General features: G+C 36.0%; 2 protein-coding genes across 2 annotated transcripts; both read left to right on the top strand.

The window, feature by feature from the left end:
• Positions 1–727: 727 nt before the first annotated feature.
• Positions 728–6,127, top strand: LOC132623018 (N-acylphosphatidylethanolamine synthase). The gene is made up of 5 exons (XM_060337719.1): positions 728–1,015; positions 2,587–2,714; positions 4,414–4,499; positions 4,815–4,952; positions 5,582–6,127. Exons 1-5 carry the CDS (start codon positions 804–806, stop codon positions 5,873–5,875), a joined length of 858 nt encoding a protein of 285 aa, XP_060193702.1. The 5' UTR covers positions 728–803; the 3' UTR covers positions 5,876–6,127.
• Positions 6,128–7,532: 1,405 nt separating this feature from the next.
• Positions 7,533–8,465, top strand: LOC132624426 (uncharacterized). The gene has a single exon (XM_060339209.1). It carries the CDS (start codon positions 7,533–7,535, stop codon positions 8,463–8,465), a length of 933 nt encoding a protein of 310 aa, XP_060195192.1.
• The last annotated feature ends 17,281 nt before the right edge of the window (positions 8,466–25,746 follow it).

Raw genomic sequence — 25,746 nt, 5'->3', positions numbered from 1 at the left:
GAAAATGACTAATTTTCAAAAAAAAAAAAAAATATTTCATAAGAAAAACATCCATATACCCAATTGTATAACACTTTTTTGAGTTTTAGTTACTATTATAATTTTTTAATACAGGTAAATAGTTTTTATTTTATATTTCTTTATGCTATTCCTTTCTTTCATTATTCAACGACGTTAAATCATATGCTCGATTGCAATTTTTTTTTATTTAAAATAAGATTTTCTTGTTTTATATTAAGAGGCTGGAATTAACTTATAAATACTTTTTTGTATTAAATTTTTTATGATATATATTAAAAGTGTGTGTAGAAAGTGATGACAGTTCTTGTTGCCTCGGTCTCAAGTTGCAACCAATATAAAGGTAAATAGGCATTAAGCCCCCGTTTGGTCATAAGCATGATTCACTTTTTTCCGGAATCAGCGTTTGGTCATAAAAATTCCGAATACAACTTCATCCGGAATATCAAAAACTCAAAAAACTTTTTTTTTTTCACTTTTTTACAACTACATTTCACCAAAAAAACTACAATTTCAAAAATTATGGTCAAATACAACTCCAACTACAAAATTCCGAATTTTTTTTAATTTTTTTTTTGTATCTATGGACAAACGGGGCCTAAAAATATACTCCAATTGAGATGGGAGGGGACGATATAAATATTATTTAAATTAAAGGGGAATTTTTTTTTTGTTTTTGTTTAATCAAGAGGAAAGTGATTTTCACCTAGGAGAAAAAGAAGAGTATTATAAATTGGTGGTTAAAGAAAGGAATTTATGCCGCCGGGTTTTAACATCTTTGAGACATGGGTGGGGGGACGATGGAGTGGGCTGCGAGAGCAAACCACCTTGGTGGTCTACCTAGGAAATTGGTCGTCACTGCGGTTGGTACCTTCGCTAAGGTGGTTGCCAATGTAATGAACACAACCACTGTTCATAACGGTGACACCCTCATCCACCTTGTTCGATCTCGCCCTGCTGGTGTTCCTCTCCTCACCGTCAGCAATCACATGTCCACGTCTGTCACTTCTTCATTCTAATAAATCTTTCACTTTATTACTCTCTCTATCCCAATTATGTGATACTTTTCGATGTATTTTCTTCTATGAGAAAAGTCTAGTTTTCAAGATTTTCAGTCACTTTTTCAGTTTGTTCTCTTCTTAATTCAGTCTTGTTAGGACTTATGAGCTCGTTGAGATAGAAAATCTTGTTTTTTTGATGTATGCTTTCATTGACACCTCTAGAGTTGACACAGGAGCTGGGCATGCAATGTCTGTTGTTCTTGAGAAGTAGATCCTAGGCAAGACTTGGTGAATAAATTGTTTATTGGGCTATTGATTGTTGGGTAAAACACCCATTATTGAATTTAATGCTTTTAGTCATTTAGGTGTTAGATGCTGTAGAGATCACAAAATGGTCATAACATTTAATTCTTGTACTAGGAAGACATTCTTGCTAGGCTTGGCAAACTATTTTTTGGTGACTTATAATCCCATTTAACTGGCAATGAAACTGAAAATATTTTTGTTTACAGTCGCTTAAAGGGGGAGAGGATATAAGAATATCTTTTTTACTTTAATTTTTGCTGATATTTGGATTTAAATGTGCCTTGATAGTGCGGAATGCATATAGAGGGTCCATATAACCAACCCCATTTTGTGGTGAAGCATATTTGATTGTTGAATTTATCATTGATCTAGTGATTTTCTAGGATACTTTGATCATTCTGATATATGCTTTCACTGAGACCTTTGCCTGAAAGACTCGTTCTTTTTTCTAGTTGAATAATATAGAGCTGGCAGCCAGGCACAGCAGCTAGGTATACAATGTCTGTTGTTCTTGAGAAGTAGATCTTATCCAAGACATGGTGGAAAAATGAGTTATTGATTGTTGAGTACAACACGCATTATTGATTTGAATGATTTTTACCATTTAAGTTAAGTGTCAGATGTTTGGGGATCAGAAAATGGTTATATGACATATAACTGTCCTGCTCGGTACACTGCAGACATTCTTGCTAGGTTTGAAAAATCAGATTGTTGGTGACCTGTAATCCAAGTTAATGGGCAATATTTCCAAATTTTTTCGTGTGCAGTCAGTTAAAGGGGGAGGGGATAATAAGACTACCCATCTTTCTTTCCTTTTTTTTAAAAAAATAATTTTTTTATAACTGTGGTGTTCGGGCTAGCTTGCGTGCACCTCAACTAATTCCACTGGATACCTTTCACCTCCCACCAGCAACAGGGACCAAGTAACTCCAACAAGGCTAGGATAGATGGAAAGAAATCACCTAGTGTTTTTTGTCTCTACTGGGATTTGAACTTGAGACCTCAGGGTTCACAACCCATTTCATTGACCACTAAGCCACACCCTTGGGTGCAGACTACCCATCTTTTTATTTCAGTCTTTGCTGAGTTTTGGAATGAAATGTGGCCTGGTATAGTGGAATGCATATAGAGGATTCATATAACCAACCCCATTTAGGGTTGAGGCATACTTGATTGTCGATTTGATCATCATTCTAGTGATTTTCTGGGTACTTTGATCGTTGTTACCATCTCTTATTTCCTATTCTGTGTCTAACTGCAGATTGGATGACCCAGTTATGTGGGCATTCAAAGGTTTTCCAATTTGTAATGCAAAGCTGGCTCGATGGGTACTGTCCGCTGAAGACATATGCTTTAAAAATAAAGTATTGTCATACTTTTTCCGGATCGGTGTGTAATCTGTTGGTCTGGTACACTTCTGTTCTTGTATTTTCATGCCCTGTCTTTCTGGTGCTTTTATTACTTATGAACTTCATATCGTAGTGGAAGATATGGGAGACAATTCCTGCGTGTGTTTGGTGGGTGAAAGAGGAACCAAAGGTGTTTTGAAAGTAAATATGAGAATATTACACTATGAAATACAGATGTATTTCCCCTTTGGGTTTTTAGTGTAGACTAGAAGATGTCAATACAGTTAATAGGATAGAATTGTAATGGAACTGATCTGTATGTAATTTTTGACAACCATTGTGGGTCATTAATACAACCTTACCATTCTTTAAAAAAACGAACTCCATATCATAGTAGGGTTCAAAAGTGAAAAGAGAAATGGAAGTTATGCTTTGTCAGTGGACATGTATTTTCAAAGCAGAATATTAGGTTCCCTTAGGAAGGAGGGAGCATGCTTTTGCATAGATGTTCTATCAAGAACTTTGAGAATATCTACTTATAAAAATAAAAAAACTTTGAGAATATCCGGAGATCATTTACCTAAAAAAAACAGTAGAGAAGGAGCTCTTGGGTGTAGGAATGATGCAATAAATGTATTTGGAATTGCTGTATAATCGAAATAAAAATGTGTAACTAGTATATTTATAAACTGAAGTAGTGTCTCAAAGCTTAAGGCCATATCATTTTTTTTTTTGGGGATAATTGTGGTGTCCGGGCCAATTTGCGCACATCTCGACTAATTCCACGGGATACTTGCCACCTCCCACTAGCAAGAGTTTAACTCTGTCCACCAAGGCTAGGACAGATGAGAAGAAATCACCTAGTGTTTTTGTCTCTGTTGGGATTTGAACCTAAGACCTCATAGTTCTCTACCCGCTTCATTGACCACTAGGCCACACCCTTCGGCAGACTTTAGTTTATATCTCAGTGGAATAGGATTGAGATTTAGGACTCGTTCGGCCATACAAGTTATTCACTTTTTTCCGGAATAATTGTTCACTTTATTTGAAAATTAGTGTTTGGCCATGAAAATTCCAAAGCTAACTTGAAGTTGTATTTCAAAGTCAGGAAACAACTTATAACTTGTTTTCCAACTCATTTTTCACTTTTGAAGTTGTATTTAAGTATATTCAAATATGAATATTATTCGAAATATTCTTTGTAAAAAGTATAACCAAACACAACTCCATCTTCAACTCCAACTCCATAAATTCCAAATAAAATGAAAAATATTTGGAATCTAAGGCCAAACACCTACTTAGCTTAAACTTCCATATTAGCACTTACTCGAATCTGCATGCGCGCCTATGTGGTTTCTGTGCGGTTCACATGGATATCAAGCTTTTCATATTGAGCAGTTATTCAGATTTGCACCCATGCTTCTGTACAACAAGCTTTCATGTTGAGCAGTTATTCATATCTGTACCTATGCTTTTGTTCAACATGCCTCCGTGCTTTTCCGTGATTGGGATCTGGATCTGTGATTGTGTGCGGTTTATTCTCCACTAACATGTATAACTGTCAATTTTATATTTTCTTATTTCCCTTGCTAAAGCGAGTAGTGGGAGACTCTTAATTTGATAGGCATTAGGGGATTTGAGGTTTTGGGGTTTCATTTGCAGACCTACACGAATTAAACAATTAAATACAAGATGTTATTGTTGTTGTGGGTTTCGTCTCACCGTGTGAATATGTGCAGGGAAATGTATACCAATAACAAGAGGGGGTGGAATATATCAAGAACATATGAATGAAGCTCTTGATCGTTTGACTGACGGAGCCTGGGTAATACATCTTTTACCCCTTACCCTGAATTCTTTTATCTAGTTATGGACGTTACTGTCAAATTTTCTAGACTTCTGCTTAGTCAATTGATCTTTTGTTACGCTTTGGGGCTTATTTTGTTACGGTAAAATGGATATGTATCTGATATTATGTTATTCTGGAATTGAGGACTGAATTTGAACTGATCCAGTGTCGCTTAATGTAACCTCCATTTCATCCAGAATGCATGAGAATAGTGTATAATGGTATCAACAGTTCCTATTAAGCTAAATTGAAATGACATGTTTGGCTAATGACTTACTTCCAAATGGGCAGTTGCATACATTTCCAGAAGGGAAGGTCTGTCCAGAGGATGCTCCTATAAGACGATTGAAGTGGGGAACTGCCAGTCTCATTGCTCGTGCCCCCGTGACTCCAATTGTCCTGCCAATTATCCATCATGGTTTTGAAAAGGTAGGTTCTTGACATAATAGCTGTCCATACACAAAAATGAACAGTGCGGGTTAATGCCTAAATAGCAATCCATTTGGTTTTGGTAATAATACACTATGCATACAGGCCTTCTTAGTATGTTCGAATTATTGTGATTATGTAATTTGTACCCTTCTGATTATGTATTTTTCATTGTTTATTGTAAAAATAAGGTAATGTAGCTCAGAGGATTAGTGGTCATGCAGTATTAAAAGTGTGTTTAAATCACTCCGTTGCATTTATGGCACTGCTTCATTGTTGTTACAAAGTCCATCCGATCCTTTTGTCAACTTCACTAATAAGCGACATGTCTTGCCAAATTATAGTTTCTTCCTCCTTTCCCTCCGGTGTCCCATCCTTAGAAAAGAAATAATAGTGGCCAAAATGCCATGATTGTCAGTACTTTTAGCTAAAAATTTATGCGCAGTCCATTTCGAGGATATAAAATACACATATACTTGTATATGAACACATGCATCCGTATTTATATGGATGTGTATTTTCGTTTCCAAATTAAGGTTGATTATTGATGCTGAACGAGCTTTTAGTTGAAAAACTTAAATTTTATCATTGGGATTATTGATACATTCTGTGCTTTAATCAATTATCAGGTTATGCCTGAGAACTATGCTTTTGGGAGAAGACCTCCAGTTCCTTTATGGAACCAGGAGATAAAAATAGTTATTGGTGAGCCAATGGAATTCAACCTTCCTGAACTCAGAGAGATGGCTCTATCTCAATCTCGGGATTCATCAGCTTCCAGTGGGCGGTGGCCAAGAACCATCCTTGGTGGACTGGATGAGGCAGCACAAAGATGTCTATACATGACTATTTCTGATCAAATTCGAACTACCTTGGAAAACTTGAGGAAGTTTAGTAAATCTTACGTAAAGCCAAAGCAATAAAGTTGGCGGTTTCAAAGCATTTAAAAGGAATTTGTAAGGTGCATCAAGCTCATATTGTATTGAGTGATTTGTAATTTTTTGTTTCAAGATTTTGATATTCTACGGCTAGACTTTCATCCCTTAATTGAGGATGTAGGGTAAGATTTAGCGGTTCAGAATCATAGTATCTTCCTTATAGCTGTAATTTTTGCATTTTGAGAATTTCAATATCATTTGGTCAAAAATGAAAGATACCGCTTCAATTCTTGAAAACTGATTTGGACTTCCTGATTGCTATATTGCCTCTAACCTTCTTTTGGCTGCAGACAAGACTGATTCTTTACTAGGAATGGTAATAAGGAATCATGTTAATGTGTCTAAATTTGCACTATTCTTTTGTCAACCGCTAAAGAGAAGCCACTGCTGGATAAAACATAAGATGGACTTGAGGAAGTTTAGTAAATCTTACGTAAAGCCAAAGCAATAAAGTTGGCGGTTTCAAAGCATTTAAAAGGAATTTGTAAGGTGCATCAAGCTCATATTGTATTGAGTGATTTGTAATTTTTTGTTTCAAGATTTTGCTATTCTAGGCTAGACTTTCATCCCTTAATTGAGGATGTAGGGTAAGATTTAGAGGTTCAGAATCATAGTATCTTCCTTATAGCTGTAATTTTTGCATTTTGAGAATTTCAATATCATTTGGTCAAAAATGAAAGATACCGCTTCAATTCTTGAAAACTGATTTGGACTTCCTGATTGCTATATTGCCTCTAACCTTCTTTTGGCTGCAGACACGACTGATTCTTTACTAGGAATGGTAATAAGGAATCATGTTAATGTGTCTAAATTTGCACTATTCTTTTGTCAACCGCTAAAGAGAAGCCACTGCTGGATAAAACATAAGATGGACCGTTCCTAGACAGTGAAATCACTGAAATGTGTCAAAAGTTTGTGCAAGAAGCATTTGAAGAAAAAAGTTTGAATGAGTATAGTTTTCTAAAGATTGGGAGCTTTTTGTAGGGGACATATTCTTCGTACCAACAATATTTGTAAATATTGGCGTCGCATCAGGCGTAGTGAAATATTGAAAAACTAGCTTAAAGAGTATTTCAAGTGAGATGCTAACTTTCATCAATATATTTTCAACTTTTTACCAAGAAAAATTTATGTTCAAACACAACTGTACTTCCAAATAATTTCTTCAATTTCAACTTTAATATTTTTTTAATTTCAATCAAATATCGTTCAAACATCTCTAATTTTTTACAACGAACTCCAAGGGTTAAAACGTTAAAATTTACTCGCACAGGATATTTGCACCGGATATGTGTCATATATATATAAGCGTATCATATCTTACCTTATTTATTAGTTAACTAAGGTTACATTAGTTAACTAATAAATAGGGTGTAAACCAATATGCGGGTCGAAGGGATTACTAGGTTTCTACTAGACTTTTTCCTAAAATTGACATGATTTATCCCCGTCATCACACGTTGACAAACCACTCTCCTGGCGCCCCCTTCAGAAAAAAAAAAAAGAAAGAGACACCTTATCTCAATGTTTTCTCTATAAAATACAGGAATTTTAACTCCCTGGCGAACTACTCCATTCATTATGTGAGTGATAACAGATAAAACTCCCAAACTGATAAGGCAATGATATTGGTTCTAAAAATATGCAGCATCCTCCGCTATTTCCTTTTCCAATTCCAAGCCCCGAAAACAATAGAAGAAACTGTGTCATAGCTTTCACCACTCCTCAAAACTACGCTGGAAGATTATCTGAGCTCATACAACTCAAAGGTTGGACACCTCTTTGGTGTCCAACAGTCATTGTTGAATCTACTCAACTAACTATCTCTTCCATTCATCAGTACTTACATCCTATCACCAATGAACCCAACTCACTTCTTGAAGAATTTTCAGCTCTTGCATTCACTTCAAGAACTGGAATCACAGCTTTTTCACAAGCTTTGTCAATCAGCCCCAGACCCCCTTTAACCCCAAATGGAGAAATCCTCACAATTGCAGCTTTAGGTAATGATTCTGAGTTACTGAATCAAGATTTCATTGGAAAAATATGTGAAAACACTGAAAGAATTAGAATCTTGGTTCCTCCAATTGCAACCCCATCAGGGTTAGTGGACGCACTAGGATTAGGCCAAGGAAGAAAAGTGTTATGCCCAGTTCCTGTAGTGATTGGGTTGGATGAGCCACCTGTTGTGCCTAAGTTTCTTGATGATTTATCCAAAAGGGAGTGGATTCCAGTGAGATTAGATGCATACGAGACACGGTGGGCTGGAGCGAAATGTGCGGTGGATGTGGTGACAAAGAGTGAAGAGGAGTGTGGATTTGATGCAATTGTGTTTACTAGTACTGGTGAAGTGGAGGGGTTGTTGAAGAGCTTGAGGGAATTTGGATTGGATTGGGAAATGGTGAGGAGGAGATGTCCAAGAATGGTGGTGGCGGCGCATGGACCGGTTACTGCTGCTGGTGCTGAGAGTTTGGGTGTTGGCATTGATGTGGTGAGTTCTAATTTTGGTAGCTTTCATGGTGTTGTGGATGCACTTTCTCATAAATGGAAATCATTGGAGAATCAAGAATCTTGAATTTGGTTTTTGCTCTTTTTTGTGTGAGTTCTTTGTTACCAAAACTAGATAATATGTATGCTCACAAGAAGATTTTGATGAGCTTGAAATGTTCTTATTACATTTTGGAATTTCTTTAATTGTCTCTAGCACAGTCTTTACAAGTGATTTAGCAATGTTGCCATTTATAGCAAGGAAAATGATAAGGTTTTGCACTTTGTTGGTATAAATTTTGATTCGTTACTAAAACAAGAGAATGTGTGTGCTCATCATGGAAGGTTTGATGAGCTAGAGTTGTTCTTATATTTTCCATTGGGATTTCTCGAATTGTGTTATGGATGTACTTTCTCATAAATGGAAATAATTGGAAAATCAAGAATCTTGAATTTGGTTTTTGCTCTTTTCTGTGTGAGTTCTTTGTTACCGAATCTAGATAATATGTATGCTCACAAGAAGATTTTGATAGCTTGAATTGTTCTTATTCATTTTGTTTGGAGTTTCTTTAATTGTTTCTAGCACACCCTTTACAAGTGATTTAGCAATATTTTCCAATTTTTTTTTTTGGTAACTATTCTCATTTTATTACCAAAAGTGAAAAAAAAAAAAAAAAAAAAAAAAAGGAGGCCCCGACTGGTGATACCACCTAGCTACATAACTTCTTGTCACCGATTCAAGCTAGACTAGAAAAGCATCAAGGCTATTAACACACTGTATTAGCTTAACATGCTTACTAGCTCTCACAAATACTTCTTGAATCACCTTCTTCACAATAACATCTTCATTCCTTCTCTTGCTCTGGAAAGCTTTATGATTTCTCTCCATCCATAGTTCATAAATAGTAGCAGCTAAAGTCATTCTGTAGGTGGTAGCAGCACTTCCCTTACCTTTGATTCTATCAATGCAATTCGTCAGTCCATGGCATAGCTACTCTGGATACGCCTTGCCATTGCAGGAGCTTTCTCCATTTATGAGCAGACACTGAACATTCAAAAAATAAATGGTCAATGGTTTCCAACTCAGTTTCACACAGTGGGCAGAGAGGGCAAATTTGCATACCCCAAATTATCAACCTATCCTTAGTCCATGCACTGCCAGGTATAAAATGAAAATCCACTTACGACTCAGATATGTACCCATTGGATCCATAAAGCATCCTTGCTGTAGTGTTTCCATTTATAGCAAGGAAAATGATAAGGTTTTGCACTTTGTTAGTATAAAGTCTTCCATGCACTGCCAGGTATAAAACGAAAATCCACTTAGGAAATCCAGGATTATTACAAGTCAATCTCCTCCAAGACACTTTAGGGTGGTCACCCAACAATTTGGGATACATCTTCTTAATTGAGAAAGTGGGCATATTAAGCAAATCGTTCTCACACAGCCCTGCCTCCTCAATATACTTCTGAGATTTCACTATCTTCTGTATTACCCAGCATGCCTGTTTAGGCCATTTTCCCCATAAGGACTCACCTTTACCATAGTAGATATGTACCCATTGGATCCATAAAGCATCCTTGCTATAAAGAAAATGATAAGGTTTTGCACTTTGTTAGTATAAATTTTGATTCTTTTCTTAAACAAGAGAATGTGTGTGCTCATCATTGAAGATTTTATGAGCTAGAATTGTTCTTATTTTTCCATTGGAATATCTCTAATTGTGTTGTGGATGCACTTTCTCATAAATGGAAATCATTGGAAAATCAAGAATCTTGAATGTGGTTTTGCTCTTTTATTGTTGTGAGGTCCTTCTTATCAAAACTAGAGAACATGTACTCTCACAAGAAGATTTTGATGAGCTTGAATTGGCTTTTTACATTTTCATTTGAGTTTCTTTAATTGTGTCTAGCACCTTCATTACAAGTTATTTAGCAATATTGTCATTTATAGCTAGAAAAATGATAAGGTTTTACAAGCAGGTTTTGCTCTTTTTGGTGTGACTTATTTTTTGATAATATAGTAATATGTATGCTCACACGAAGATTTTGATGAGCTTGAATTGTGTCTTATTAAATTTTCATTTGAGTTTTTTTAATGGTGTCTAGCACACCCTTTACAAGTGATTTAGCAATGTTGTCATTTATAGCAAGGAAAATGACACGTTTTGCATTTTGTTGGTATAAATTGTGATTCTTTACTAAACCAAGAGAATGTGTGTGCTTATCATGGAAGATTTGATGAGCTAGAATTGTTCTTACATTTCCATTGGAATTTCTCTAGTTGTGTCTAGCACACCTTTTATGAGTGGACTAACCATTTGCATTTTATAGCAAGGGAAGTGGTGAAGAGTCTAGCACACCTCTTTAATTGTCTACCACAATTTCTTTAAGTCCAGATCCGTCTTTAGTTATGCAATTTTGAAATTATAGCAATTGATGTGGTGTGATAGCATTGTGGATGCACTTACTCATAAATGCAATCTTTGGAAAATCCAGTATCTTGAATTTGTTTTTGCATTCTAAAAAAAGGGTCACTCGTTACAACTAAGCTCCCACTATGCCTGATATCTAGGGATGGATCGGACCATAGTGGATTTATTTTATGTAGACTTACCTTTTATTTCTACAAGAGGCTATTTCTATAGCTTGAATATGTGACACACGAAGTCGGCTGTTACAGTTGTGCCAAGGCTTCCCTTATTTTATTTTTATTTTTTTTCAATCTGTTGGTTTGTGCTGAGTTCCAAGTTGGACAGCTTTGGTAGTGTTGTGGATTCATTTTCTAGTAAATGACACTCATTAGAAAATGAAGTCTTGACTCTTGACTTTGGTTTTGCATCGTGCTGGTGTATATATTCTGGTTCTTACCAAAACGAGCTAATAAGTATACAAAACGAGCTAGTAAGTATACTCAGCTGAAGATTTGATGAGCTTGAATTGTGTCTTTTATTTTCATTGGGATTTCTTTAATATGTCTAGCACACCTCATATAAACAATATTTCAGTTTATAACAAGATAATAATGAAATTGAGCAAGGCTTTGACAGGGCCATTTTTTTGCTATTAGTGTGAAATGAAATATTAGAATAGAGACCCATTGCTAGTATTGGGCTACAGCCTCTTTTTGGTTTGGGCTGCATTGCCATTCCTTGTAGAATGAATTGGATAACAATTCTTTGCAAATAATGGAAATGATTGAGAGTGGACTTTTTGAGAGGAAAAACATGCTTGCGCATTAAACTCCCCACGTTCTTCTGAAATTAATGCACTAATTTTGTTGAAATGCTTAGCAGAGTCATAATCCATATTCATTACAATTGATTAAATTAGGATTCAATCATAATGAGTTGACATCACCTATCAGTTAAAAGTAAAAAACAAGAAAAGAGAAAAGACAGTCACTTTTGGATTTGGTTGCCCTCTCCTCAAAATCATAAGAACTACCAACAAACGCTTTCAGTAAAGGCACATGGTGGATCCAAATCTTCAATTATAAAAGAGCCATACCGACAGTGTTCCCGCTTTTTTCCTCTTATGACACACATTGATCTACTAAAATAACTGGCTAAACACCCATCTTTTTAAGGACAGTGACATTACGTTCGTAACATTTTACCACTAAAATATGTGGTTTTACGGGAGGGAAATGCAAAACAATCAAGTCCTATATACTAGAAGTCTCTTGGGTAGACGTGGAGGCTTTCGCCTCAAGAGATTTTTTTTTTTTTTTTTTTTTTTGATAAAAGACTTAATATATTAAATTCTGTGCATAATAACAAAATACAGGATTTCGCTATAAACCGAATGAGTTTAGATAATGGAGTCAAGCTTACTGTTACTATTACAAGCCGTAACGTTTCTAGCAAAAGCAGTTTGTTGTCTACTATAAATACATCAACAGCAAACACAGGAATCGTCAAGTGAACTATGTCACCAGATAATTTCGTCCTTGCTCCTTCTTTAGCCAATATGTCCGCTACCCTATTTCTGCTCTCTATAAGTGTGGCTAAGTGTAGGATTCTGCCTCATCAGTGGCCTTCATTCATGTAAAATTGGGTTAAAGATTAAGTTGTACTGGTTTTTCAGTCTTTACTTTTATGTATTTCCGTCTACTATCTATTCCAATTGATAACAATGTTTGTTAGGATTGGAAAAGTCTTCTATTCATAACCAGAACAGAATTACAATAGGAGGAGCAACTCTCACACTCAACTATTACAAAAAACCAATCCTAAACTGAATACCTATATCTCACTCAAGTGTTTTCCTTACTGTTTCTCTCTCTTGCTCTTGGTGATGTTACAAATGATAGAAGGCTTCCCTATTTATAGGGATGAAATGAACCTATTGATGTCATTTGTGACTCAAGCAAGCACTTGACAATTTGTCAAATACAAGGAAGATGTTTTCTTCCTTAAAACAAGGAATATGTTTTCTTCCTCAAAACAAGGGAAATGTTTTCTTCCTTGTTTTCTTCCTTAAAATGAGGGAGATGTTTCCTTCCTCAAATTATGGGATGGACCCAACAAATCTCCCCCTCCAGTCCCATACACCTGACTGGCTTTTAGTTTGAGTGTATGCCGACAAGTTCTTTGCACAATTCGAACTTGTCTCTCGGTACCACCTTGGTCAGCATGTCTGCAGGATTGTCGTTTGTGTTGATCTTGGCGAGCTTCAGTTCATGTTGCTAGACTGCTTCTCTGAGCCAGTGATATCGAACGTCAATATGTTTTGTGCGTGAGTGGTACCTCGAGTTTTTGCTGAGATCCATAGCGCTTTGACTATCACAATGAACTGTGTATTCTTCTTGTCGGAAACCCAGTTCTTGAAGGAAACGTTTCAGCCACATAAGCTCCTTCCCAGCTTCAACTGCGGCAATGTATTCGGCTTCTGTGGTTGATAGTGCTACACACTTTTGTAACTTGGATTGCCATGACACAGCTCCCCCTGCAAATGTGAATATATAACTCGAAGTTGATTTCCTGCTATCATAATCTCCTGCCATGTCAGCATCGGTGTAACCTTCCAAAATCGGCTTAGCTCCCCCATAGCACAAACATAGTCTGGATGTACCCTTCAGGTACCGTAGTATCCACTTGACAACTTCCCAATGTTTTCTTCATGGATTTGATAAGTATCTACTCACAACACCGACGGCATGAGCAATGTCTGGCCTTGTGCACACCATTGCATACATCAAACTTCCAACTGCTGAAGAGTAGGGCACTGCTTTCATCTTCTTCTTTTCTTCTTCGGAAGAAGGACAACTTTCCTTGCTCAACTTGAAGTGATTTGCTAGTGGAGTACCAACAGGCTTGGTATTTTTCATGTTGAACCTTTCGATCACGCGTTCAACGTATTCCTCTTGTGACAAGAACAACTTCTTTGCCTTTCGATCACGAATGATTTTCATGCCCAAGATATGTTGTGCAGGGCCTAAGTCTTTCATATCAAAGAACTTAGACAAATCTTTCTTCAAGTTGTTGATCATAGTTGCATCCTGGCCTACTATCAGCATATCATCCACATAGAGCAGAAGGATGATAAATTTTCCATCGGGGAACTTCTTCAAGTACACACAATGATCTGCAGTTGTTCTTTTGTATTGATGTTTCAGCATGAATGAGTCGAACTTTTTGTACCATTGCCTTGGGGCTTGTTTGAGACCGTAGAGACTCTTCCTTAACTTGCAAACGAGATGCTCTTTCTTTGGGATTCGAAAACCATCGGGCTGCTCCATGTATATTTCTTCCTCCAAATCACCATGCAGAAAAGTTGTTTTCACGTCCATCTGCCCAAGTTCAAGATCCATACTTGCCACCAATCCGAGAACCACTCGGATAGACATCATCTTCACAACCGGCGAAAAAATCTCATCAAAGTCGATTCATTCCTTCTGTTGGAAACCTTTGACTACGAGCCTTGCCTTGTACTTCACGATATTTTCGCTAGCATCTTTCTTGAGCTTGAAGACCTATTTGTTCTTCAAGGCCTTCTTTCCCGGAGGAAGTTTCACCAACTCATATGTTTGATTCTTTTGTAAAGAATTCATTTCTTCCTCCATGGCCTGTCGCCAATTGGATTTTTCACGATGAGATTGAGCTTCTTGAAAGCTCTCTGGCTCCCCCTCGCTAGTAAGAAGGATCCATTCTGTTGGCGAGTATGACCTTTGAGGGATTAACCCTCGTGCAGAACGTCGAACTTGATTATTTCCAGCTGCGTCTTGGGGTGAAGGCTCCCCCTGCTCAAGAATTTCTTCGTTTTGATCATCATCAACATCTGCCGGATCAATGTTTTCTTGTTCATCATGGACATTATCATGAAGTTCCTCGTTGTTGAGAGGAATGTGTGGTGATTCAGGGACATCATCTGGAGCATGATAACTTCGTTGCTTGTTGACTGTTGGAGCACACTCATGAAACTAGTTTTCATGGAACACGACGTCTCTACTTCGAATCACTTTCTTCATTTCGAGATCCCATAGCCTGTATCCGAACTCTTGATCTCCATAGCCGATAAAGATACACGGAGTTGATCTGAGATCAAGCTTCTGCCTCAACTCCTTGGATACATGCACAAATGCCTTGCAGCCGAACACTTTCAAGTGAGAATATGAAATATCTTTCCTAGACCATATCTTTTCTGGAACTTCAAAGTTCAATGGGACTGAAGGTGACCTGTTTATAAGATAACAAGCTGTCAGAACAGCTTCGCCCCAAAATGGCTTTGGCAGTTTAGCCATACTGAGCATGCATCGGACTTTCTCAACAATAGTGCGGTTCATTCTTTCAGCTACACCGTTATGTTGTGGTGTTCGTGGCACCGTTTTCTCATGTCTGATCCCATGTTCAGCACAATATGCCAAAAACTCCCGGGAAGTGTACTCGCCTCCATTGTCGGATCGGAGGCATTTCAGCTTCTTTCCAGTCTCCCTTTCTACCATAGCATGGACTGTCTTGAAACGATCGAATACTTGATCCTTCGATTTGAGACAATAAGCCCAAACCTTCTGTGATGCGTTGTCGATGAATGTCACGGAGTATTTGCTACCACCAAGAGATTTTTCTTCAATGGGTCCACACACGTCAGAGTGGACAAGGCTCAGCAACTCGGAACGATTCTTTCTGGTGGAACTGAAAGAAACTCTATGTTGTTTCATGAATAAACAGTGATCACAGGGATCCAAAGTTACGTCTTTATCTATTGAGATGGCTTCTTTCTTTGCAAGAGTCGTCAATCCCTTCAGACTCATGTGGCCCAATCGTCTATGCCACAAGTTTGGCGATGTCTCTTCTTCAACTGCATTGAGACTCGGTCGATACAACTTTACATTGGTTTTGTAAAGAGTACCACAAATATGTCCTCTAGCAATAACCATAGAGCCTTTGGACAGCTTCCACGTACCATCCTTGAACAGATTTCCATACCCCTGTCGATCTAGAGCTACTCTTGAGATCAGATTCAATCTCAGATCCGGAACATGACGAACCACTTTTAACACAAGTGAGCTTTCATTGCTGGTTTTTATGTGCACATCACCAATGCCAACAATGCTCGAGAAACTGGTGTTTCCCATCTTCACAACGCCGTGGTCTCCAGATTTATAAGTACTGAACAAATCCCGGTGTGGAGTGGCATGGAATGATGCAGCAGTATCAATCACCCACTCAATATCATTTGTGCCCACGTGTAGGCATGCTTCCTCTCCGCATATAACAAGTGCAATGTCTGGTGACACGGTGACCATGGTCTCACCATCTTCCTTGCTCGAACTCTGGTTAGTTTGAGGTTGCTCCCGTTTAAGCTTTCGACACTCCACCTTCTTGTGGCCATAGTTGCCACAATAGTTACAATAGCCCTCGAACCAAGTGTTGGTATCGACGGACTTTCCCCGCTTTCGTGATCTCCCTCGAACTTAAGATCTTCCCCTACTTTGACCTCGACCTCTACCTTTGCCTCGGCCTCTTCCTCTACCTCCGCTTCTACCTCCGTTGCGTCCACTATTTTCAGAAACAAGGGCATATGATTGATCTACCCCGGCTTCTTTTCTTCGCGATTCCTCGTTTATTAAGGCGTGCGTGACCATCTGCATGGTCACCTTACCATTGGGGGCGGAATTACTGAGAGTGACGACAAGAGTCTCCCAGCTATCAGGTAGAGAACTTAGGAGCAAGATTGCTTGCTCCTCATCTTTGAGAACCCATTCGGCTGCACTTAGCTGGTTCACGAGATCTTGGAACTGACTTGTGTGTTATGTGACAGAGGTACCGCTACGTAGCTTGTGATTTACCAATCGCCTCATCAACAATGTTTTATTTCGAGCCGTTTTTGCTTGGTACATGCTCCCAAGATTTTCCCAATGTTTGTAAGCACTCGTTTCCTGCGCGACATGATGGAATTCACTATGGTCAATCCACTGTCGAATTTGTGCGACCGTTTTCCTATTCATTCTTGGCCATTCTTCGTCTGTCTTCTTGTCGGGTTTGGCACCTTTATTTTCGAGCGGCTCGGCTAATTTGAGGATGTTAGCGGAATCATGGTATCCGATGATGATTTGAGGATGATAAAGTGCACCTAATCTGCTTGTACTGGACTGTGGAAGCAGAATCAGGCAAAACGGGAATCATGGTTGAATCCGGAATGGTCGAAAACCTAGGGGATCGATATGACCAATCTGAAAACCGGACAAAAACAGAGTGAACCGGGTTGCACTAATTCAAACCGAACCGGGCCGGTTTAACCACTGGCTGGTTGAAAGAGTCAACAAAAGGATGATGTGGCAATTGGACTTTGACCAGATCTGGTTCTGGTCAAACGGGTTGGTCGGATCGGGTTTCTCCGGTCGTCTTCTCTGGTGAGCTGGTGGCCGGAAGGTGGCGGAGCGGCGGCGGTGATGGTGGACAGAGAAACTTTGACTGGACTTTTGGAGGCCTTCCGGTGGTCAAAAAATTCCGAAAAATATATATTCGGAATCCTCGGAACGAGATCTTTCTAATGGTATACTCAGAGCATAATTTTGGGACAAAAAATTTTTGACTGAAAATTTTACGAATCTTTAAAAGATTGGCCTGGAAGATTAACCAAGCTCTTGATACCACTTGTTAGGATTGAAAAAGTCTTCTATTCATAACCGGAACAGAATTACAATAGGAGGAGCAACTCTCACACTCAACTATTACAAAAAACCAATCCTAAACTGAATACCTATATCTCACTCAAGTGTTTTCCTTACTGTTTTTCTCTCTTGCTCTTGGTGATGTTACAAATGATAGAAGGCTTCCCTATTTATAGGGATGAAATGAACCTATTGATGTCATTTGTGACTCAAGCAAGCACTTGACAATTTACCAAATACAAGGAAGATATTTTCTTTCTTAAAACAAGGAATATGTTTTCTTCCTCAAAACAAGGGAAATGTTTTCTTCCTTGTTTTCTTCCTTAAAATGAGGGAGATGTTTCCTTCCTCAAATTATGGGATGGACCCAACAATGTTGTCTGTTTCGTATTCACGGGGTGGAACTTAATTAATTTTTTTAATAGTAATAGTTAATGTGTAGTTTCATGAGTTATTTCTTGAGTTATAACTTCTTGGAGGCATATAATGATAGAGTTGTATTATACGTGATTGTGATTTAATCCCCTAAAATCAAACGCGTCAAACCTGTGTGTCGATTATGGACTATAATGCAAAAAATAGTGAAAGAAATCAAGAATAATTAATCTAAGCAGGCAGCCATAATGAAAATTGGATTGTCTTTCAACTTTTGTACAATAGTTAAAATAAAGATTGGCTGGCCTACAAATGAAATTGCCAATAAAATATTTAATGCTAAAGCAAATTCGTATTGCATTAAATATTGACTTAGTAATCAAAATGAATGAAAAGTTATGCTCCCAACTTTCTCATGTTTGTCTTAAATACAAAAGCACTATAACTTTGACTTCTTATGGTATATATATCCCACTTTTAGTTGTGGGTACTATTGGTTTTTGCCTAGTCTTGGCCTGCCTCCTTCTAATAGTCACACCTTTCATATACCTAAAAATAAATAAATAGTTTAATGACATTGCTGGCTAAGTAGTAGATATTGGGAAATTCTCGTGAGCTTATTTAATTCCCCTAACAATTATTGTGTTTTAATTTTGCCCCAAAACCCAATCCATTCATTTCTCTCCATTTGGTTTCAAGGTTTCTCAAGCCGGCATTGCCGGCAATCTAACAAGTGTTTCACTCGGATATTCATGTCACATTCATTTCCTTTATGAAATTGTCACTGATTTTTGTAGATAATAAAAGCAAATTGGAATATTTTAAATACTACTTAAAGATTTGTCACCATGTTTTTATATAAAAACAAAAACTTGTGATATAGTGACAAAAGAAGTTAAGAGAAAACTCAATATATGGAAACATAATGGGCCTAAAGCAAAGATTTATATGATTGATAATGTTATCGGACGAACGTCTAATTACAAGTCGACGATCATATGTTGTTTGTTAGTAACTTTTAGTCTATGAGAAGTGATAATAAACCATGACTTGGGATTTTGATGATATGCAAAATTTGGAAAGTTTAATTTCTTGAAAAATATAGCTACAGAATTTTCATGGGGGTCTACGCATCTTAGTGAACCAAAGAGAGCAACAGTGACTCACATGACCTTTACTTTACATGGCATGTACTTATTCATATGTCACTATTAAGATGAATAGAGTAAAAGGGCAGTGAAGCTTTGAACACAAGTTATGATGAGATTAATTATGTTGGGATAAGTTATATTAGGATTATTTATGTTGAGATTAGTTATTCTGATATTGTTTCTTATTGATTGTTTGGTTTGTTGTATTAAAAGTAACATGCATTGCATAACTTTTAAGAAAAAGTTATTTGTTTACAAAAATACCCTCCACTTTATGTAGTAGAAAAAGGGTTTTGAGAACCTCGGGGCTATTTTAGTCAATTTTACTGTTTTATCCTGGAATAAGTTACCCAAGATTACTATCCACCCTTTGATAGGTATAAGTTATCCCGGCACTATTTTTAATCTTAGGATAACTTATCCCATGATTAGTAACAAAACAAAAGATAAGATGATACTAAATTTTTATCCCATCACTATTTTTGTTTATCCATAGTACCAAACCATCCCTAAATGATGATTTTGAACTGTCAAAGACCAAGGTAGGGAGTATTTATTAAGCTCTCACAGGCTATACCTAGTATTATTGAAGTACCATGACAAGCTGGATAGTCTAAATAGTATATAGTACAATTCCTCGAAATTAATTTTATTAAGATCTGGAAAATTTATGTCTTCTTTTGAGAAAAAAAATTCCAGGTTTTCACAAGGAGAGGACAAATATTGTAAACTCCCAAAATTACTTAGATTAAAAAAAATAAAAAAAAAGGAGCAAAAAAGGACTTGCATATTTGGGAAGTGAAGGAAATCAAAAGTGTTGTCTTTTTTTCCCTTTTTTCTTTGAGAAAGAAATAAAAGTTAAATTATGCTCCTATAAATATCGATAACAAACATTTTTCATTTTCATCTACCAGTCTAAAATAACTAAGTGGTATTTGTGTGAGATTTCACTTGCAAATAAAAACGTTTAGGCTTGTAGATTGGCATTTGTTTGTTAGAAATTTAACTATATACTGGAAAAAAATGTTCAAGTTGAAGTTGTGGTTTAAAGGTGCACTCCAATTGAGGTTTACAAATGTTAAACTTCCACTCACGTAACATATTTTCATTTCTACAATTTTTTTCCCAATAAATTCAAATTTTGGGAGGACTTGAGGAATCCTGATCCACACACACATATATATAGAGAGACGAATCATATTCACTCTAATTTTCACGTACACTAAGTTGAGGATGTTCTTTTATACTACTAAATACGAGATATATAAGATAATGAAATAGTTTCTCAGTTTTTTTTTTTTAAATAGTTATGATTCTTTTCGAGTTTCTTTATTATTAGTTTTGTTGTTGGAATTTAGGCGTCCATGTACTTGCAAACATGTCTCTAATTTGTCTATTTTGAGATTGAAAATTTCAAACTCCTCCAATTGCAATCGGTCATGGCATGATTGGATAGTTCCTAACTGTCCAAGATACATCGACAGTTGGACTAACAATATAATTTAGAAATTAATTAGTTTAACTTCATTTTTCATGAGATGCAAATGCTATTATAGAGCTCGGAGCCAAAATGGGTATTTTTTGCATACATTGGACAAAAATGATATGTTTTTTTTTTTATATACCAAAATGGGCAGTTCGTGCTTCAATCCACGAAATAGGTGGTTTTTTTTTTTTTTTTTTGCAATTCGTGGTGAAATAAATGAAAGAAACATTTTTTTTTTGGCATTTCGTTGGATGATTCACGAAATAGCCCTTTTTTTTTCAATTCTTGAAATTAAAGAAACAAACTATTTTTTTTATTTTGTTTTTTTTTGCATTTCGCACCACAATTCACGAAATGCCATCTTTTTTTTATTATTTTTTTATCTCCTGAATAAAAAATAAAGTAATTTGTAATTTATTTTTATTTTTTTTTGCATTTCGTGACACAAATCACGAAATAGGTTTTTTTAGTTTTTTTTTTTTTTTGAAATAAATGATTTTTTTTATCTCCTGAATAAAAAAGAAAGTAATTTGTATTTTTTTTTTTTTTGCATTTCGTGACACAAATCACGAAATAGGTTTTTTAGTTTTTTTTTTTTTTGCAATTCGGGAAATAAATGATTTGGCATTTCATTGGATGATTCACGAAATAGCCCCTTTTTTTTTCCATTCTTGAAATTAAAGAAAGAAACTGTTTTTTTGTTCGTGATTTTTTTTTTATTTCGTTCAAATTGGAAAATATATATATATATATATATTGCATTTCGTGTATTAATGAACGAAATAAGTTTTTTTTTTTTTTTTTTTTTTTGTATTTCGTGTATTAACGAAGGAAACTGATTTGTTTTTTTTTTTTCTTTGCATTTCGTAATCTAATGAACGAAATAGGTTTTTTTTTTTATATTTCGTGAATAAAAAAACGAAATAGGATATATATATATATATATATATATATATATTTCATTCATAATTTTTTTTCTTTCATATACCAAGGAAATAGGTGGGGGTTTTTTTTTATTTTGTGAATTAAATGAAGAAATTGATTTTTTTTTTATTTTTTTTTTTTGCAATTCGTGGTGAAATAAATGAAAGAAACATTTTTTTTTTTGGCATTTCGTTGGATGATTCACGAAATAGCCCCTTTTTTTTTTTTCAATTCTTGAAATTAAAGAAACAAACTGTTTTTTTTATATTGTTTTTTTTTGCATTTCGCACCACAATTCACGAAATGCCATTTTTTTTTTACTCCTGCATTTCGTGACACAAATCACGAAATAGGTTTTTTTAGTTTTTTTTTTTTTGGAAATAAATGATTTTTTTATCTCCTGAATAAAAAAGAAAGTAATTTGTATTTTTATTGTTTTTTGCATTTCGTGACACAAATCACGAAATAGGTTTTTTAGTTTTTTTTTTTTTGCATTTCGTGACACAACAACTACTGAGTACGATTGGGGCAACGATTTTTGTTATGACCGGTTTGCCTGCAAGTTCCACACCTCCTAGCCATGCGAGCAGGAGCAATATCCATTTCATTCCTCCTTCTAGTTGTTCTCTGGGCTCCAGAAGTTCGCTCGTATGCAGTGTTTGCAATTAAACAGAAGGGACTTGCAGGCCAATATGCCTCATCACCCAAGGGAGAAAACTTTCCACTGTATGTTTGCTTGTAATACCTACAACTGTAGTACTTGCTAACATAGTCCATAGGCTGAATTTTACGGATCCGACAGAATTTAATTGCATGGGAACATGGCATGTGGTAGTTTTTCCATTTCCCACACGAACATTTTTTTCCATTGTCAGAGACTTTATGGACATTTCCACCCTTACCTTCGTGTGCAAATGTCAGAATCTCGAAGACCCCAGTCACAATGTTATAGTTCATCATATCAGTGTGCATAGCGGCCCTATCCCAATATTCATGGAACTTTTTATCAACACTGGGCGGCCAAGTCTTCTTATTTACCATTAGCAGAGCAGCAAGGGCGCTTCTTTTAACAAAATGATCAACAAGATTTTTAAAGGTCAAGCGAACCATGGCAGTAACAGGCAATCCACGGGCTTTCTTCAATAAACCGTTGTAAGACTCAGAGACATTTGTCGCCATAGCCCCCCACCTATAACCACCGTCCTTATACAATGTCCATTTTTCCTTCGGAAGCTCGCTTAACCACATATGCGCTGCAGGTGACAAAGTTTTGATTTGTTGCATCCTCATTTGGTATTTCTTCTTCTGGTGCTCTGTAGCATCCAACCACATTAGCTTCTCAAGATCAGAGTTAAGAAACTTTTTGTTAAAGTTGCTTTTTAAATGTCGAACACAAAATCTATGATGTGTGGTGGGTGGCTGTAACCATTCATGTGTCATTACACATTGCAAGATCCCTTGGTGACGGTCAGAAATTAGTCCAATGCCTTTTCTATGACAAACAACATGTCTCCATAATAAACTGAGAAACCAAGTCCATGACTCATAGGTCTCACGTGCTACTATAGCATATGCAAGTGGAAAAATATTTCCGTTTGCATCAATGCCAACAGCAATCAACAATTTCATCTCATACTTACCATAGACATGGGTGCCATCTATTGAGATGACCGGCCTGCAACTTTTGAATCCATCGATACTTGGTTTAAAGGCCCAGAAAAGATACTTGAAGATGTGTTCGCCTTGCATTGTAGTTGACTCGTGTGTCCACTCAACAATAGTGCCCGGATTGAAATGTCCTAGGGCAGCCATGTATCGAGGCAATGCCCTAAAAGAACCTTCGAAATCACCATACACCATCTCAAAAGCTTTCTTACGCCCTTTTTGCGCTTTTCTATAACTAGGAGTATAGTGATGGATGTCTTTTATAGTTTCCTGAACAAACTTAATACTGATTTGTGCATTGATCATAACATATGGTATCAACGAAGTAGCAATCATGTTGCTATTCAAATTGAAATGATCCTCTGTATAATCATCCGTATCACAATTATGTGGCTCAATCATTTTTCCTGCTTTCCACATACCACTTCCGATCAACGAAAAACGGATCATCCAACTACAACCTTCCTCATGCCGCTTGCAAATAACCTTCCAAAATGTACCTTTGGCTTGATCTGTTTTATATTCTTTTTTGTGAGATATATTATAGAGCCTCACTGCACCTTTCATTTGCTTCTTGCTGTGAAATAACATACCTATTTACATGTCCAAGAAAAAATATCAACTCCTAATTACACCAATTAAAATCACAAAATTCAAAAATAATATATTATTACAAAAATTAGTCACACGAAACTAACCTGATTTGATAACTTTAGGATTACTAGAATTCCAAAGTGCAGCCCGAACAGACCCGTTATCTCTCATGTATGCAAAATCTTCCGGTTCTACTTCTTCTGTATTATCCAAATATGGGATCACATTTGAATGATAATTATCACTAACATTACTGGGGGCCGCAACATCTTCATCAGAATCGTCACCGTCAGCAGACGATTGATCAGCGTCCGTCCCGTCATGATCTAATGGACTATCGCTATCCGACTCATTTATTATATCATTAGCTAAATCGTTATTGCTCACAATTTGTGTGAGTTGAGTCAATGTGGGGTTATCTTCAAAATCGTTATGCCTATAAATAATAAAAATTCATAGAATTTACGAGTCAAATACAATTATACAATCCATGAATAAAGTGAATAAAATAAGATTATATTTACCTATCACTGTCCAATTCACTTGGACCAGGATATGAAGGGTGTCGTACATTACAATTCAAATTATGCAACTGCGTAGTAGCATTATTTGGTCCACCCGTCTCCCGATTCTGTCCACTCCAATCAAAGTTATGATCATGCGTTGAAGCCATACCATCATACTGTGTACCATAATTAGTTGTATCATTTGACTGACTACTAAATCCTACAATTGTTTGTTGTTGAACTACACCCCTTGAAAAACCAATATTCAAACTTGGGAGATAGGTAGTATCTCCAAAATCGAACTCATTGTCGGTCGGTACTTCGACCTGGGTAGAGCGTTGAACTGTAGCATACATGTCAAGCGCCGCTATGCATATGTGATTTTTTAAAAATCTCAGGACAACGAAGAAATGACGATAAAGATTCATCGTCCGTAATTGGCATGTCACCATAAATTGGTGAACCATCGGCTGTAAATGAACTTGGACATCGTCCGGTTATAACCACCGATAGTTCAGGATCATTTACGAACATTTTACTCCTTAAGACGCGTTGTAGACGATCATATTTTAGGGAAATTGGAAACCTTTGCCCTATTTCAGGACCACGGTTGTATCTAACCGAACCAGCTTCATACACAACTTCACCACCCCAAAATAAATACACTTTAACATGAGTTTCCGTCATCTTTTATGAAATATATGAGAGAAAAAATAAAAGTTGAAGGATATGAAACAGATAAAAGAAAACAATAGATTAAAGATATGAGATGGATAAAAGAAAATTGAAAGACTAAGGATATACCATAAGTAAAGATAGGACAATATTTATAAATGAAGAAAAGTAAAAAATTTCGCAAATTAAGTCACGAAATGTAAAAGATATTATTTTGACAAGTATTCAAAGATATGTATTCCTATTTTAAAATTATTTTCCTATTTCGTTTTTTAATACACGAAATGCAATATATATATATATATATATATATATATATAATTTCCTATTTCGTTTTTTTATTCACGAAATACAAAAAAAAAACCAATTTCTTTCATTAGATTACGAAATGCAAAAAAAAAAAAAATCAGTTTCCTTCATTAATACACGAAATACAAAAAAAAAAATTAAAAAAAAAAACCTATTTCGTTCATTAATACACGAAATGCAAAAAAAATATATATATATATTTTCTAATTTCCTTTTTATATGAAAGAAATAAAAAATTTTTTATCCTATTTCGTTTTTTAATACACGAAATGCAAAATAAATAAATATAATTTCCTATTTCTTTTTTTATTCAAGAAATACAAAAAAAAAAGGACCCATTTCGTTGACTATTTCACGAAATGATAAAAAAAAAAACAGGTAAGTTAATTAATATGCACTAAATTAAAAAAAATAAAAAAGGCTATTTCGTGATTAAAAAAAAAAAAACCCATTTCGTTGACTATGTCACGAAATGCTAAAAAAAAAAAAAGTTAATTAATATTCACGAAATTAAAAAAAAAAAAGGCTATTTCGTGAAATGTGGTACGAAATGCAAAACAAAAAAA

The sequence above is a fragment of the Lycium barbarum genome, chromosome 12, assembly GCF_019175385.1.
Source record: "Lycium barbarum isolate Lr01 chromosome 12, ASM1917538v2, whole genome shotgun sequence".
NCBI classification, from domain to species: domain Eukaryota; kingdom Viridiplantae; phylum Streptophyta; class Magnoliopsida; order Solanales; family Solanaceae; genus Lycium; species Lycium barbarum.
Note: the sequence above shows the minus strand (reverse complement) of the source record. Positions and strands in the feature narration are given on the sequence as shown.

Coding starts and splice junctions, on each gene's coding strand:
- LOC132623018 (XM_060337719.1), top strand. CDS start 804: ATGGGTGGGGGGACGATGGAGTGGGCTGCGAGAGCAAACCACCTTGGT. Junction 4,500..4,814: donor GTTTGACTGACGGAGCCTGG/GTAATACATCTT, acceptor CCAAATGGGCAG/TTGCATACATTTCCAGAAGG. Junction 4,953..5,581: donor TCCATCATGGTTTTGAAAAG/GTAGGTTCTTGA, acceptor ATCAATTATCAG/GTTATGCCTGAGAACTATGC.
- LOC132624426 (XM_060339209.1), top strand. CDS start 7,533: ATGCAGCATCCTCCGCTATTTCCTTTTCCAATTCCAAGCCCCGAAAAC.